We start from the raw sequence: 13,640 nt of genomic DNA on the forward strand, positions 1-13,640 counted from the left end.
TTGGATTGGATCCTGGGACACCTGTATTCTCCTTCCTTCACATGTTTCAGCAAAGAATGTAGAAGGAGCAGGTGGGCCACTTTACATAATGGCAGGGCCCAGTTTCATGAACCTGAGAATGCCAAGAGCCTTCAAAAGAACTTACTGAGAGAGCACAATCTGGTGGACTGCAACATTAGGAAGGAAACCTTTTGTAAATTGTCAGCACAACTGATATTTGATGAAACCTGACTTACTAAACTTATCAGCTTAGAAGTAAGACCGGTAAAAATCAGTAGACCTTACTTACTCCCAGATAAGAGGACGCTATATTGTAGGCCCAGAGGAAATTCTCAGATGGGCTTCTCTTTCAGATACCGGTTCTTAACTAGCAGAGTTGATGATTACATTTAATTTCTTTTTCCCTCCCCCCTCAGGTCTTCGATGCCATCATGAACTTCAAGAAAGAAGAAACATCCAAGCTGATAGAAAAACTGGACATCAAGCTAGACGCTGAAGATCGAGAGAAAGAAGGAAAGCCGCTTCTCAAGGTTTTTTGAAATGGCGTGTGTATGTGTGTCCTTTTAACACAACAGTGGTAAGCAAGCAGTGTGCCCTGAGAATTGCAGGTGCCGTCTTGAGGTAGCAAGGCTGGGCGTGATCTTGTCCAGATGGGTTGGCTCAAGGGACGCTGCAAAGCTTCACGCAAGCCTTAGGCAGAACTGCCCTGCGTTTTGGAAGAACGGGAGGTGCCCTGTTGTTTTTGTGACCTTTTTGAAGAGGGAAAGCTACGTTACTGATCCGTAGCTCAGGTAGCACTTCTTCAGGGCTTCTCCGTATGTGTTTTCCAGGCTGTTATGCGTCGCTGGTTACCTGCTGGAGAGGCTCTGCTTCAGATGATCACCATTCATCTGCCTTCCCCTGTCACTGCTCAGAAGTACCGCTGTGAGCTTCTGTACGAGGGGCCACCTGACGATGAAGCTGCCATGGGTAAGGCCTTGGAGGACCTTCAGCAGTCTGAGCCAAGCCTGTCTCGCCTTTGCGACTCTTCCCATGTCATGTCAAGCGTAGAGTCCAGGCAGGAAGTTCAAATGATTATATAGGTAGTCCTTGATTTACAGCAGTTCGTTTAGTGACAGTTCAAAGCTACAACGGCCCTGAAAAAAGTGACTTGTGACCGTTTTGCACACTTACAACCGTTGAGGCATCCCCAAACTTTGGATGCTTGGCCGCTGCTTCATATTTATGATGGTTGCAGTGTCCCGGGGTCGTGTGATCATCTTTTGCGACCTTCTGACGAGCAAAGTCAATGGGGAAGTCAGATTCACTGAAGAACTGTGCCGCTAACTTAACAGCTGCAGTAATTCACTTAACAAATGTGACAAGGATAGTCGTAAAATGGGGCAAAACTCACTTAACAAATTTCTCACTAAGCAACATAAATTCTGGGCTCAATCGTGGTCATAAGTCGAGGACTACCTGTATAGGTTTATGGTATTCTAAAGCTCTCTACAAGAATCTGAACTACTAACAGTCAAAGCAGATTGGCGGGAGATAAGAATCAAAGGAATTCAAGATGGGCTGGACTTAGATCTCTGATGGGCACGAAGGGACTCAAGCAGTGGTGAAATCCAAATTTTTTTACTACCGGTTCTGTGGGCGTGGCTTGGTGGGCATGGCAGGGGAAGGATACAGCAAAATCTCCATTCCCACGCCACTCCAGGGGAAGGATACTGCAAAATCCCCATTCCCTCCCCACTCCTAGGGGAAGGATATTGCAAAATCCCTATTCCCACCCCACTCTGGGACCAGCCAGAGGTGATATCTGCCGGTTCTCTGAACTACTCAAAATTTCCGCTACCGGTTCTCCAGAACCTGTCAGAACCTGCTGGATTTCACCCCTGGACTCAAGGCTGATGACACGTTTGACCCCTCCCTCGGGCTCAGGCTGGCCATCTCCTAAATGTCACATCTTTTTGCATTCTGCTTATTTGTGTTACACAGTGTGGAAGATTCCAGCTTGATGCTTAGGGAGATCTCCAACAAGTGGAATGTTGAGGGTAGCTTGGATTTGGCCCTCCCGGAGGTTCTTGGTTAAACCGTCATGGTTCTTTGTATCAGTAGATAGCTGTAGACTTACTCTTCGATTTAGGCATGTACATGGCTCCAAAAAAATTCCTTCTGCTTAACAGTGATCCCAGTAGAAGATAATATTTGTAACTCAGGGTTGAATTGTGGTGTCCTTGGCTTTGTCTGCGCTTGATTGTTTTCTTGCAGATGTTTTGTAACTACTGGTAGGTACTTGCATCAGTGCTAAAAAGTAGTGGGGGTTTTCCCTTCTAGCACTGATGATGTTACCTACTTGGATAATGAAAACGTCTGCAAGAAAACAATCACCACCAACGACCCCACCAAAAAATGTGAATTATATTCCTATCAATTTGTAGAGGAATATGCAGGTAATCTTGATGAAGGTGGATAAGAGGCCTGAAAGAAAATTGGAGAAACTCCTTGGACAAGGAGAAGGTGTGAAAAAGAAATTCAGAATAATGTCATCTCAATTCTGTGTTGATAAACAGGGCAGAGGGAAACGCTGATGATTCTGTTATTATAAGGTAAAGGTTCCCCTCGCACATATGTGGTAGTCGTTCCCGGCTCTAGGGGGGCGGTGCTCATCTCCGTTTCAAAGCCGAAGAGCCAGCGCTGTCCGAAGACGTCTCTGTGGTCATGTCGCCGGCATGACTAAACGCCAAAGGCGCCCGGAACGCTGTTACCTTCCTACCAAAGGAGGTCCCTATTTTTCTACTTGCATTTTTTTACGTGCTTTCGAACTGCTAGGTTGGCAGAAGCTGGGACAAGTAACGGGAGCTCACCCCATTAGGCAGCAGTAGGGATTCGAACCGTTGAACTGCCGATCTTTCGATCGACAAGCTCAGCATCTTAGCCACTTAGTCCCTCTTCTGTTATTACATACAACAATAAATTAGCATCCTGGAATCCTTATAAAGTTTCCTGATCTGGACTACTTTGAAGGCTTGACTCTTTTCCACCAAAAAAAATTGAGGCAGCCCATGACTTATGACCACAATTGAACTCCAGATTTTTATTGGTAAGCGAGACGGGGGTTAAATGAGCTTTGCTCCATTTTACAACCTTTCCACAATTCTTAAGCGCCTCCCTGCAGTTGTTAAGTTAGGAACACAGTTGTTAAGTGAATCTGGCTTCCCCGTTGACTTTGCTTGTCAGAAAGTCGTAAAAAGGGGATCACCTGACCCAGGGGCCACTGCAACCGTCATAAATATGAGTCGGTTGCCAAGCAGCCGAATTTTGATTTTGTGACCATGGGGATGCTGAAACAACTATGTGAAAAAGGGTCATAAGTCACTTTTTTCAGGGCTACTGTAAGTTTGATCACTAAATAAACTGTTGGAAGTCAAGGATTGTCAGTTGACAAATGTATGTCAGTTGGAAGGCCCAGCAGCCAATTTTGACTCAACTTAGGGAATTGCCTGGACCTCACAATTTGCTCTTTTTGTTTGGCTGCAGGTGTTAAGAACTGTGACCCAAAGGGCCCTCTGATGATGTACATCTCAAAAATGGTGCCCACATCGGACAAAGGCCGCTTCTATGCCTTCGGGAGGGTCTTTTCCGGCATAGTTTCCACTGGCCAGAAGGTGCGGATTATGGGACCCAACTATACTCCGGGAAAGAAGGAAGACCTCTACTTGAAGCCTATTCAAAGGTAGCTAAGCAGGGTTTCTCTCCTCTTCTAAATTGGGTGCATGCTAACGAAATCCCAGCGCCAGGACAAAAAGGGCTGCAAGTCACTCTCCAAGCAGTGGGGATGAGCTCTGCCCCTCCTGCCCCAGTCACAATAGATGCCATCCCTGCTTAATGCTTTCCGTGGCAACTCTGATAGGGCAGAATAATATCAATGGCAACGGCACTTATATACCGCTTTACAGTGCTTTCACAGCCCTCTCCAAGCAGTTTACAGAGTCAGCCTCTTGCCCCCCAACAATCTGGGTCCTCATTTTACCAACCTTGGAAGGATAGAAGGCTGAGTCAACCTTGAACTGGTCAGGATTGAACTCCTGGCAGTGGGCAGAGTCAGCCTGCAACACTCCATCCCAATTACTGTGCCGCCACAGCTGATTTGTGTTCAGGAGAACCCCTAGGAAGCTGGGACACTCTTAGATCACTGCAGGAAGACAGGAATGCGTTTGAGCATAGATATGTCACCAGTGTGACTTGGGAGGGCAACACTCTTTCTCCTGCTCGTGTGACTATTTTTAACTCATTGCACAAGCTCAATAAGTTTTGTATTTAGAGGGTGTAGGGAATGGAGAAGTGTCTATGGAGATTCTCAGTCATCCAGGTCATGGTTGTCCCAAAAGGCGCTTTTTCAAGAGGCAACTGGACTTCCTTGTTTTTCCTTGAAGACGTTTCCCTTCTCATCCAAGAAGCTTCTTCAGCTCCGACTGAATCCTTCCATTCTCCACCATCCAGTCAGAACTGAAGAAGCTTCTTGGATGAAAAGTGAATTATGAGCAGTCAAAGTCAAAGAGCCGAGGTGGTGCAGCTACTTCAGATGACTGCTAGTTCAGCAGATCAGCGGATCAAATCTCACCAGGCTCAAGGTTGACTCAGCCTTCCATCCTTCTGAGGTGGGTAAAATGAGGACCCAGATTTTGGGGGCAATATGCTATTTAGTATAATGTCGATTGTTGTAAGCCGCCCAGAGTCCTCGGAGAGTGGGCGGCATAGAAATATGATTGATTGATTGATTGGATTGATAGATAGATAATAGATAGATAGATAGATAAATAAATAAATACGTTCACCTATAGTGTTCCTCTTCGGTATTCAGGTTCAGTCCCAAGGGTCCTTTTTTTCAAGAGGCCACTGGACTTTCTGGTTTTTCTTTGAAGACATTTCACTTCTCATCCAAGAAGTTTCTCATCCAGAGCCAAAGAAGCTTCTTGGATGAGAAGCGAAACGTCTTCAAAGGAAAAACAGAAACCCCAGTTGCCTCTTGAAAAAAGCCCCTTTGAGATAACCATGACTTGGATGACTGAGAATCTCCATAGACATTCAAGGTTCCATTCCCCACCATCCTAGTCAGAGCTGAAGAAGCTTCTTGGATGAGAAGCAAAACGTCTTCAAAGAAAAAAGAAAGAACAATCCAGTTGCCTCTTGAAAATTCACCTCTGGGATAAGGAATGGAAGGTTGCTAGGAAGAAAATGCTATTTTGTTTTCCGGGAGACTTTTTCCCTGCGCCAATTTTCTTAGGCAGCTCCAGTTGAAATTTCATCATGTGATTTAAAAAAAAAAGAAAGAAAAAAGGCAGTGATAGGGAATACGTTCTTTGTAAAAGGTTTGGTTTTAAAAAAAGAAAATACTTCCGATGATCAAATAGATCTCATTACCCATCCCCTGTCTTTGTAGAACCATTTTGATGATGGGACGTTACGTTGAGCCCATTGAGGATGTCCCTTGTGGCAACATTGTTGGCCTGGTTGGTGTCGACCAGTTTTTGGTGAAGACGGGCACCATTACGACCTTCGAACACGCCCACAACATGAGAGTGATGAAATTTAGTGTTAGCCCAGTTGTGCGCGTTGCGGTTGAAGCCAAAAACCCTGCCGACCTACCAAAGCTAGTGGAGGGCCTAAAGCGTCTTGCCAAGTCTGACCCTATGGTGCAGGTGAGTGGTAGCTGTGCGGTGTGACTTGGAGTAACCGGTTCGCAGTGTAGGTTTATTAAACAAAAAAAGAGAGAGAAACAGAATTCGCCTCGAATGTTTTGCCTAATTGCATTTGCAAGCAGGCTGCTCAATGCAATCAGTCCTAGCTCAAAATCTCGCTCAAATTCTCTCCAAGCCTTAAAATATGTAGGCAAAAATAATAGAATTGTCTGAAAATAGAAAGCCTGTCTCAACCAAAATACAGCTGATTATTCACTGGATGGATAGATTATAATTAGTGATAGTAATAGGAAAGAAGGAAGGGAAAGGAAAGGAAAGAGAAAGAAAGAAATGAAAGAGAAAGAAAGGGAAGGAAGGAAAGGAAGGAAGAAAAATGAAAAAGTAAATAAGGAATGAAAAAGAAAAGGAAATGTTTTAACAGAAGAAAGTATCTACGATTAGAATACAGGAGTTGCTCAGATACTAAAGGAGGAGAATATTTCACAGCAAAGAAGTTAGAAAGGAGAGGAGGAGTGGGTAGGAAGAGGAGAGGGAGGAGAGGAATGGAAGAAGAGGAGGAAGGGAAGGGGACAGGAGTAGGAGTGAAGGCGAGAAGGGGGAAAAGGAGAGAGAAGTGGGGGAAAGGAAAAGGAAGTAGGATGAGGTAGGAGAGGAGGAAGGAGACAGTAGGAGAGAAGCGGGAGGGAAGGGAAAGAAAGGTGAAGAAGGTTTGTTGTGGAATGAGGGAAGAAAGAGAAGAAGAGCAACTCCGAATGCAATTAAAATGTCCTACTTTAATGCTTTCTTTAAGGGAAACATGCATTTATTATGTATAAGAAAATGTACACTTTCTATTATGTGGGGAGGGGGAAAGGGGGGGGAGAAAATTGTATTTCTTATAAAACTTTTCAATAAAAAAAGGAAGGAAGAAAGGAACGAAATGAAAGAGAGGAAGAGGAAGGAAGGAGAGAAAGAGAAAGGACAGAAGGAAAGAAATGAAAGAGAAATGAAGAGAAAGAAGAAAGGAAAGAGAAAGAGAAAGGAAAGAAAGAGGCAGGCAGGCAGGCAGGCAGGCAATCCATAAACTTGGAAGTACGGCTAATCCTTGACTTACACCCAATCACTTAGTGGTCCAGGTTTCAAAGGATTTCATGTCAGGTGCTTGGCAACCGGCTGCACTTATAGCCATTTGTAACATCCTACAGTCACATGAATGTGTTTCACAATAGTTTTGCCAAAAAAAAAACAAAAAAACAGCCTGCTTTTCAGCAAAAACTAGTCCATCGCAAACCATTGGTTCACCTAATGACTGCAGCATTTTTGCTTAAAGCTACTTTGCAAAAAATGGTAATAAAATTCGGTCAGTCACGATGGGCAAGCTCCATTGCAATCGTTAGGTGGAAGACTACCTATATACATAGCACTAGAACTAGCACTTAGACTTATATACCGCTTCACAGTGCTTTATAGCCCTCTCTAAGCGGTTTGCAGAGTCAGCCTATTGCCCCCAACAATCTGGGTCCTCGTTTTACGGACCTCGAAAGGATGGAAGGCTGAGTCAACCTTGAACCTGGTGAGATTCGATCTGCCAAACTGCTGGCAGCCGGTGATCGGCAGAAGTAGCCTGCAGTACTGCACTCTAACCACTGTGCCACCACGGCGCAGTAGCATTTGGATTTATATACTGCCCCATAGCCCTTTACAGCAGTCTCTTGAGTGGTTTACAGTGTCAAAGCATTATTTGCATATTGCCCCCAGCAATCTGGGTCCTCATTTTACCCACCTTGGAAGGATGGAAGGCTGAGTCAACTTGAGCTGATCAGGATCAAACTCCAGGATGTGGGCAGAGTTTGCCTGCAATACTGCATTCTAACCACTGTTTCACCAGAGCTCTTAATGTTCTGAAGCATTTAGGAAAAAAACTGGAAACAACATAGCAATGAATCTTCCTCTAACAGTTTTTAATCTTTCTCATTCACGTGGGATAGTGTTAGGAAGAAGGAGAACGGTATGGTGGTCTAGTGATGAAGACGCCTGCCTCCCACTTGGATGGTTAAGAGTTCAATCCTAGGTAGCAGCAGATGCTTCTCTCCTAGGGGACGAAGAAAAAATATACGCTGCGAACTCCATGTGGTGTCAGAAAGGGAATCCAGCCAGTAAATTCTGAGCTACATCCATTTACCCTGACTACCTCAAGTTAAGGGATTACGAGGTCATAAAAAGGAATTTTTTTATAGTGTTAGGAAGAAGGAACCTCAATAGCTGGACTTCCCCTTTATATCTAAAATGTGTTTTAAGAGAATCTAAAAAGGAAAGGCCCTCAATTGTAGAGAAGCAAGGGACAGAATTAAAACATTCCACCTGCCTAGAGAGATACACAGTAAAATTCACTTAACAACTGTCCCGTTTAGCAATGGAAATTTTGGGCTCAGTCGTGGTTGTAAGTCGAGGAATACCTGTGTTGTATGAATTCAAGGATGAAACATACGGAGCATTTCATCTTACGATAATTTCTGTACGCCCCATTTAGAATGACCTAACTTTGAAATCCTCTGAAACGTGATTTGCAAAAACATGCTATTGCATGCATTGGTGTGAACTACCAGATTTATAAACGCTTCCAGAATTTTCTTTTATCCTGAAACCAGAATGGATCCCTATCACAAGCCTTTCCTGTTCCCTAGTGCATTATTGAGGAATCTGGGGAACACATCATTGCTGGAGCTGGAGAGCTGCACTTGGAAATCTGCCTGAAAGATCTGGAGGAAGACCATGCCTGCATTCCAATTAAGGTATCCGATTCCACTGACTGAACGGAAACATTTGACGACGGGATAAATTGACATTAATTTTTTTAAAAAAGTTCGGAGGTTTTTTTTGTGTGTGTGTGTGCGCGCGCCCCAAAAGAATATAGAGCACGGGTGTCAAACTCAAGCCCTGCAGGCCGGATCTGGCCCATGGGGTGGTTAGAGCTGGCCCGCACGCTGCCCTGGAAACAGCAAAGGACCAGTTTGCGGTGGCTCTGCCAGTGAAAATGGAGCTCGGGAGGGCCATGCGCAGCTGTCCCAGGCTCCGTTTTTGGGCGGGATGGCCTCCTGCAGCCCTCTGCCAGTGAAAACGGAGCTTGGGGGGGCGGGGGGAGTGCTCTGTTTTTGTGGCAGAGCACTTGGGCCACCACAGGTGCCCCCGACATGAGTGATGTCATGCTGGCCATGCTGCCCCCCCCCCTTTGAGGTCAAACACAAACGTGATGTGGCCCTCAGTGAAATCAAGTTTGACACCCCTGATATAGAATAACAGACTTGGAAGGGAACTTCAAGGTCTTCTAGTCCAACTCCCTGCCCATGGGAGGAGATCCTATATCCTTCTTGACAAATGGCGGTCCACTCTCTTGAAAAAACCTCCAGATAAAATTGAAATTAAAAAAAAAATTAAAGTTAAAATTATATATGTGCGTGTGTGTGTCTGTGTGTCTGTGTTTCTCTTTAGCCAGGTTCTTCCTACGTAAACCAAGATTTTTATGCAGCCTTAGTTCAGTGAAATCCCAAACCACTAGTTTCTAGGCTTTTTTTCAGGCAACCAGCAAGCACCCTGCTGCCCATTGGGAGACTAAGGAGACTATAGTGGGCAGTAGGGTGCTTGCTGGCTGCCTGAAAAAAGCCTAGAAACTAGTGGATTGGGATTTCACTGAACTGGGCTGCATAAAAATCTTGGTTTACGTAGGAAGAACCTGGCTAAAGAAAAACACACATAAACCCTACGAAGAAGTAGGAAAATATACTATACCTTTACAGGGAGGATACATAAGATGTGGGTGTGGCGTACTGATGAAAGCAAACGAGCTAGAAATAGATCTATATAGATCTCCCACCTAGCAGGAAGAGCTTGCTGGCTGCTAGAAAGGAAAAAAGCCCAGAATCGAGTGGATGTGATTCTACTGAGCTGGGGCTGCAGAAAAACCTTATATATATATATACCCAGAGATAGTAAACAAAGTAAAGTGCAGAGCTCTCCATGAAGGTATTGATAGAATATGCAGAGTAGTGTTAATAGAAACATCTGTACAAGGTGCAAATGCCTCTTGTCTACTATTGCATTCTTGTGCAACTCCCAGGTATTTCTTTCTGGAAAGTATGAAGCAGGGTTGAAATCCAGCAGGTTCTGGAGAACCGGTAGCGGAAATTTTGAGTAGTTTGGAGAACCGGCAAATACCACCTCTGGCTGGCCCCAGAGTGGGGTGGGAATGGGGATTTTGCAGTATCCTTCCCCTGCCACGCCCACCAAGCCACCACGCCCACAGAACCGGTAGTAAAAAAAAAAAAAAAATTGAATTTCACCACTGGTATGAAGATTATTTTCATCGTCTATTTGCCCAGTCGCTCTGTGCCTGGAGAAACCTAAGAGTTCTCGGTCAGTGGGCTGAGCTCCTAAAGGGAAGTCAAGGACACTCCGCTGAGCACTGAAGACCAGCGGCCATTCTCCAGCTGACATTCTGGATGGGTCTCGGACAAGTCACCGCGGCCATCTTGCCACGGTCAACTCGCTGTGGACAATTCCACGCAGGATAACTCCACGCGATAAAACGTTTCCCCGCCACCGTTTCTTTCCCGTTCTTTCCATTGACAAAAATGGAAATAATGGCAGATAACTTTTTAATCGCATGGAGTTCTCCCACATGGAATTGTCTGCGGTTGAGATGGCCTTGGCGAATTGGCTGCAGTAAATTCTCCCATTCTGGTTCCGATAAGACAGTGTTTCTCAACCTTGGAAGCTTGAAGATGAGTGGACTTCAACTCCCAGTTGAAGTCCACCCATCTTCAAGCTACCAAGGTTGAGAAACACTGCGATAAGAGATTCAGCTCCCCTGAGGGGACTGCCCCTTTGATACAGACTTGTGGGGGGGAAGGAGAGAGATGCCTGTAGCCACAATAAATGTTGATCTCTGTTATTGAGGGAGTAGAGTGTTGAGTTTGGTGGTTTTCTTGCAGATATTTCATTTCCCAAACTAGGTAGCATCAGTGGTGCTAGTCCAGTTACCTAGTTTGGGTAATGAAACAACCAAGCTCAGAGAGAACCAAGGACCCCCTCATTTCAACCCTGAGTTACAAGTATTCTCCTTCATAGGTACCTCAGTTATTCATGTTTCATTTGATGCAAGGTTAGAAAAGGATGATTAGCCACAGACATTTGCTCAGATGAATTATCTGCTCGAGGTTTGCTTTGGCTCTGCATTTCTCAGAAGCACGTCTTGGTTTTATCTTAAGATACCAGAGTTTTATCTTAGATATTTAACCTGATGGGGTATCTTGCGATCCTGCAGTCTGCTGAACCATTTCCTTCCTGCTGAAGCTGCCTGCCTTCTCTGTATTTTACAAACATAATTTCTCGAAGCTGGATCATCTCTCTGCCCGTCTCTTTTAGATATTGCCTTCTAGAGAGCCTGGCTTTTTAATGAGAGGGGGAAACCTGGATATAACATTCTTCCGTTTTCTAAAAAGAACACTGTGTTTGGAAATTGGGGCATAGGTTGTAGGCAAGTTGAATTTGGGTCTTTGGTGCTCTCCGAGTTTCGTTCTTTTCTTTCAGACGTTTCATTGCCCAAACTAGGTAACATCATCAGTGCGAGGAGGAGTGTGGGGTTGGAGGTGCTATTTGAGGCTGGGTGGTTTTCTTGCAGATGTTACATGACTCAAACTTTAAGAGCCTTGGTGGTGCAGCAGACTAAAGTGCTGTTAAGTAACACCAGCTGCCTGCAATTACTGCAAGTTCAAATCTCACCAGGCTCAAGGTTGACTCAGCCTTCCATCCTTTCGAGGGAGGTAAAATGAGGACCCGGTTTGTGGGGGCAATAAGCTGACTTTGTATAAAAAAGAACACTGCTGGGGGGGGACGGGGGCCGAAAGCCCTACTAAGCAGGTATATACAAAAGTATGAAGGCTATTGCTTAACGCATTGTAAGCCGCCCTGAGTCTCCGGAGAAGGGCGGCATATAAATCGAACCAAATAAATAAATAAATAACTCCCATCAGTCCTAGAAGGGACTGGGATTTGCTGTCTGTTTATATACAAGTGACTTGCTAAGAGTGTTGCTTTCTCCTTGGTAGTTCCTTGATTAGGAATAGATTATTCTGTTATTGCTATATGTAGAAGACCGAGCAAACCCCATTCTCTTCTAGCACTGATGATGTTACCTAGTTTGGTAATGAAACGTCTGCCAGACAAGAGAGCACCCCTCATTTCAATCCTGAGCTACGAATATTCTCCTTTATCAATTGAACTGGATTTGTTTTACTTACAGAAATCCGACCCAGTAGTATCTTATCGGGAGACGGTCTGTGAAGAATCTAACCAGTTATGCTTATCCAAATCGCCTAACAAGCATAATAGGCTTTATATGAAAGCCCGCCCTTTCCCTGACGGATTGGCAGAAGATATAGACAAAGGAGACGTTAGTTCCCGCCAAGAGCTGAAGCAGCGAGCTCGCTATCTGGCCGAAAAGTACGAGTGGGATGTTTCCGAAGCGCGGAAGATCTGGTGCTTTGGTCCCGATGGGACGGGACCCAATATTTTGGTTGACATCACCAAGGGAGTCCAGTATCTCAATGAAATCAAAGACAGCGTCGTGGCTGGGTTCCAGTGGGCCACTAAGGAGGTAAGTCTGCTACATAATTTTATCTAAGACCATACAGGTGGTCGTCCACTTACAGCCATTCGTTTAGTGACCATTCAAAGAGAAAAAGGGGACTTGCGAATGTTTTTCACATGACCTTATAGCATCCCTGTGGTCATGTGATCGAAATTCAGATGACTGATTCAGGCAACTGATTCCTGTTTATGACGGTTGCAGTGTCCTGGGGTCATGTGATCCCCTTTTGCACACCTTCTGACAAGCAAAGTCAGTGGGGAAGCCAGATTTGCTTAACAACTGTGTTACTACCTTAAGTGTAGTGATTCATTTAACAACTGTGGCAAGAAAGGTCATAAAATGGGGCAAAAGCTACTTAACAACCGTCTCACTTAGCAATGGAAATTTTGAGCTTAATTGTGGTCGTAAGCCGAGGACTACCTTGTTTCCCCTAAAATAAGACATCCCCGGATAATAAGCCCAATTGGGCTTTTGAGCGCATGGCAATAAGGCCAAGCTCTTATTTCAGGGTTCAAAAAAAAAAAAATAAGACAGGGTCTTATTTTCAGGGAAACACGGTACCTGTATCTCGAATAATTAGTCTCACTGCATACGGTACTTAATTTCCCACAAATCGTGTTTGGAATACAGCTAATTTCCTACTGTATTTCCCCCAAAATAAGGCCGTTAAGATCATCAGCCAGAGGGAAGCATTTAGTTACTGTATTTCCCAGAAAATAAGACTTAACCAGAAAATAAGCCCTAATGCGTCTTTTGGAGCAAAATTTAATATAAGACCCGGTCTTATTTTCGTGGAAACAACGGGTATATATCTGGCATGAGCGGTTCAGTTTGATTACTGTGCTAGTTGCAATTGTTAATGATTGTTTAGAAGGCTGCGACAACCATCCTTGTAAAAGATCCTCCCGCTTCTGTTGGAAGGTAAATAACACCAGGTCTTTTCCCTCTACGCAGGGCGTTTTGTGCGAAGAGAACATGAGAGGGGTCCGTTTTGACATTCAAGACGTGACTCTCCATGCAGATGCGATCCATCGTGGGGGAGGACAAATCATCCCGACTGCCAGGAGGGTCTTGTATGCGTCTGCCTTGACTGCCCAGCCTCGTCTGATGGAGCCCATCTATCTTGTTGAGATTCAGGTACAACCCCAGGTCAACTTGGGATAAGGAGTGGATGATCCTTGTTGGCATTCAGGAGAGCCAGCCAAGGCTGGGATTTCCATGTTCTTGTGACAGATTTGACGTAGTTAAGAGTCATTCTGAGATGAGATATACAGGGTCAGCTAGCTCTTCTCCCTTCCAAACTCAGCCACGTGTCCCTCAAACTACTT

The 13,640-nt window shown here is 44.8% G+C and overlaps 1 protein-coding gene across 1 annotated transcript in view; it reads left to right on the plus strand.

The window, feature by feature from the left end:
- LOC117655976 (elongation factor 2-like) overlaps nt 1-13,640 on the plus strand; it is a 41,506-nt gene that overhangs the window by 24,405 nt on the left and 3,461 nt on the right. The window contains exons 7-13 of the mRNA XM_060690761.2: nt 417-530; nt 831-969; nt 3,526-3,721; nt 5,429-5,687; nt 8,351-8,458; nt 11,965-12,318; nt 13,267-13,449. Coding sequence (XP_060546744.1) covers nt 417-530; nt 831-969; nt 3,526-3,721; nt 5,429-5,687; nt 8,351-8,458; nt 11,965-12,318; nt 13,267-13,449 — 1,353 coding nt within the window. The remainder of the gene's footprint in view (nt 1-416; nt 531-830; nt 970-3,525; nt 3,722-5,428; nt 5,688-8,350; nt 8,459-11,964; nt 12,319-13,266; nt 13,450-13,640) is intronic.

This window comes from Pantherophis guttatus, chromosome 2, assembly GCF_059756535.1.
Source record: "Pantherophis guttatus breed Tessera chromosome 2, ASM5975653v1, whole genome shotgun sequence".
In the NCBI taxonomy this organism is placed as follows: domain Eukaryota; kingdom Metazoa; phylum Chordata; class Lepidosauria; order Squamata; family Colubridae; genus Pantherophis; species Pantherophis guttatus.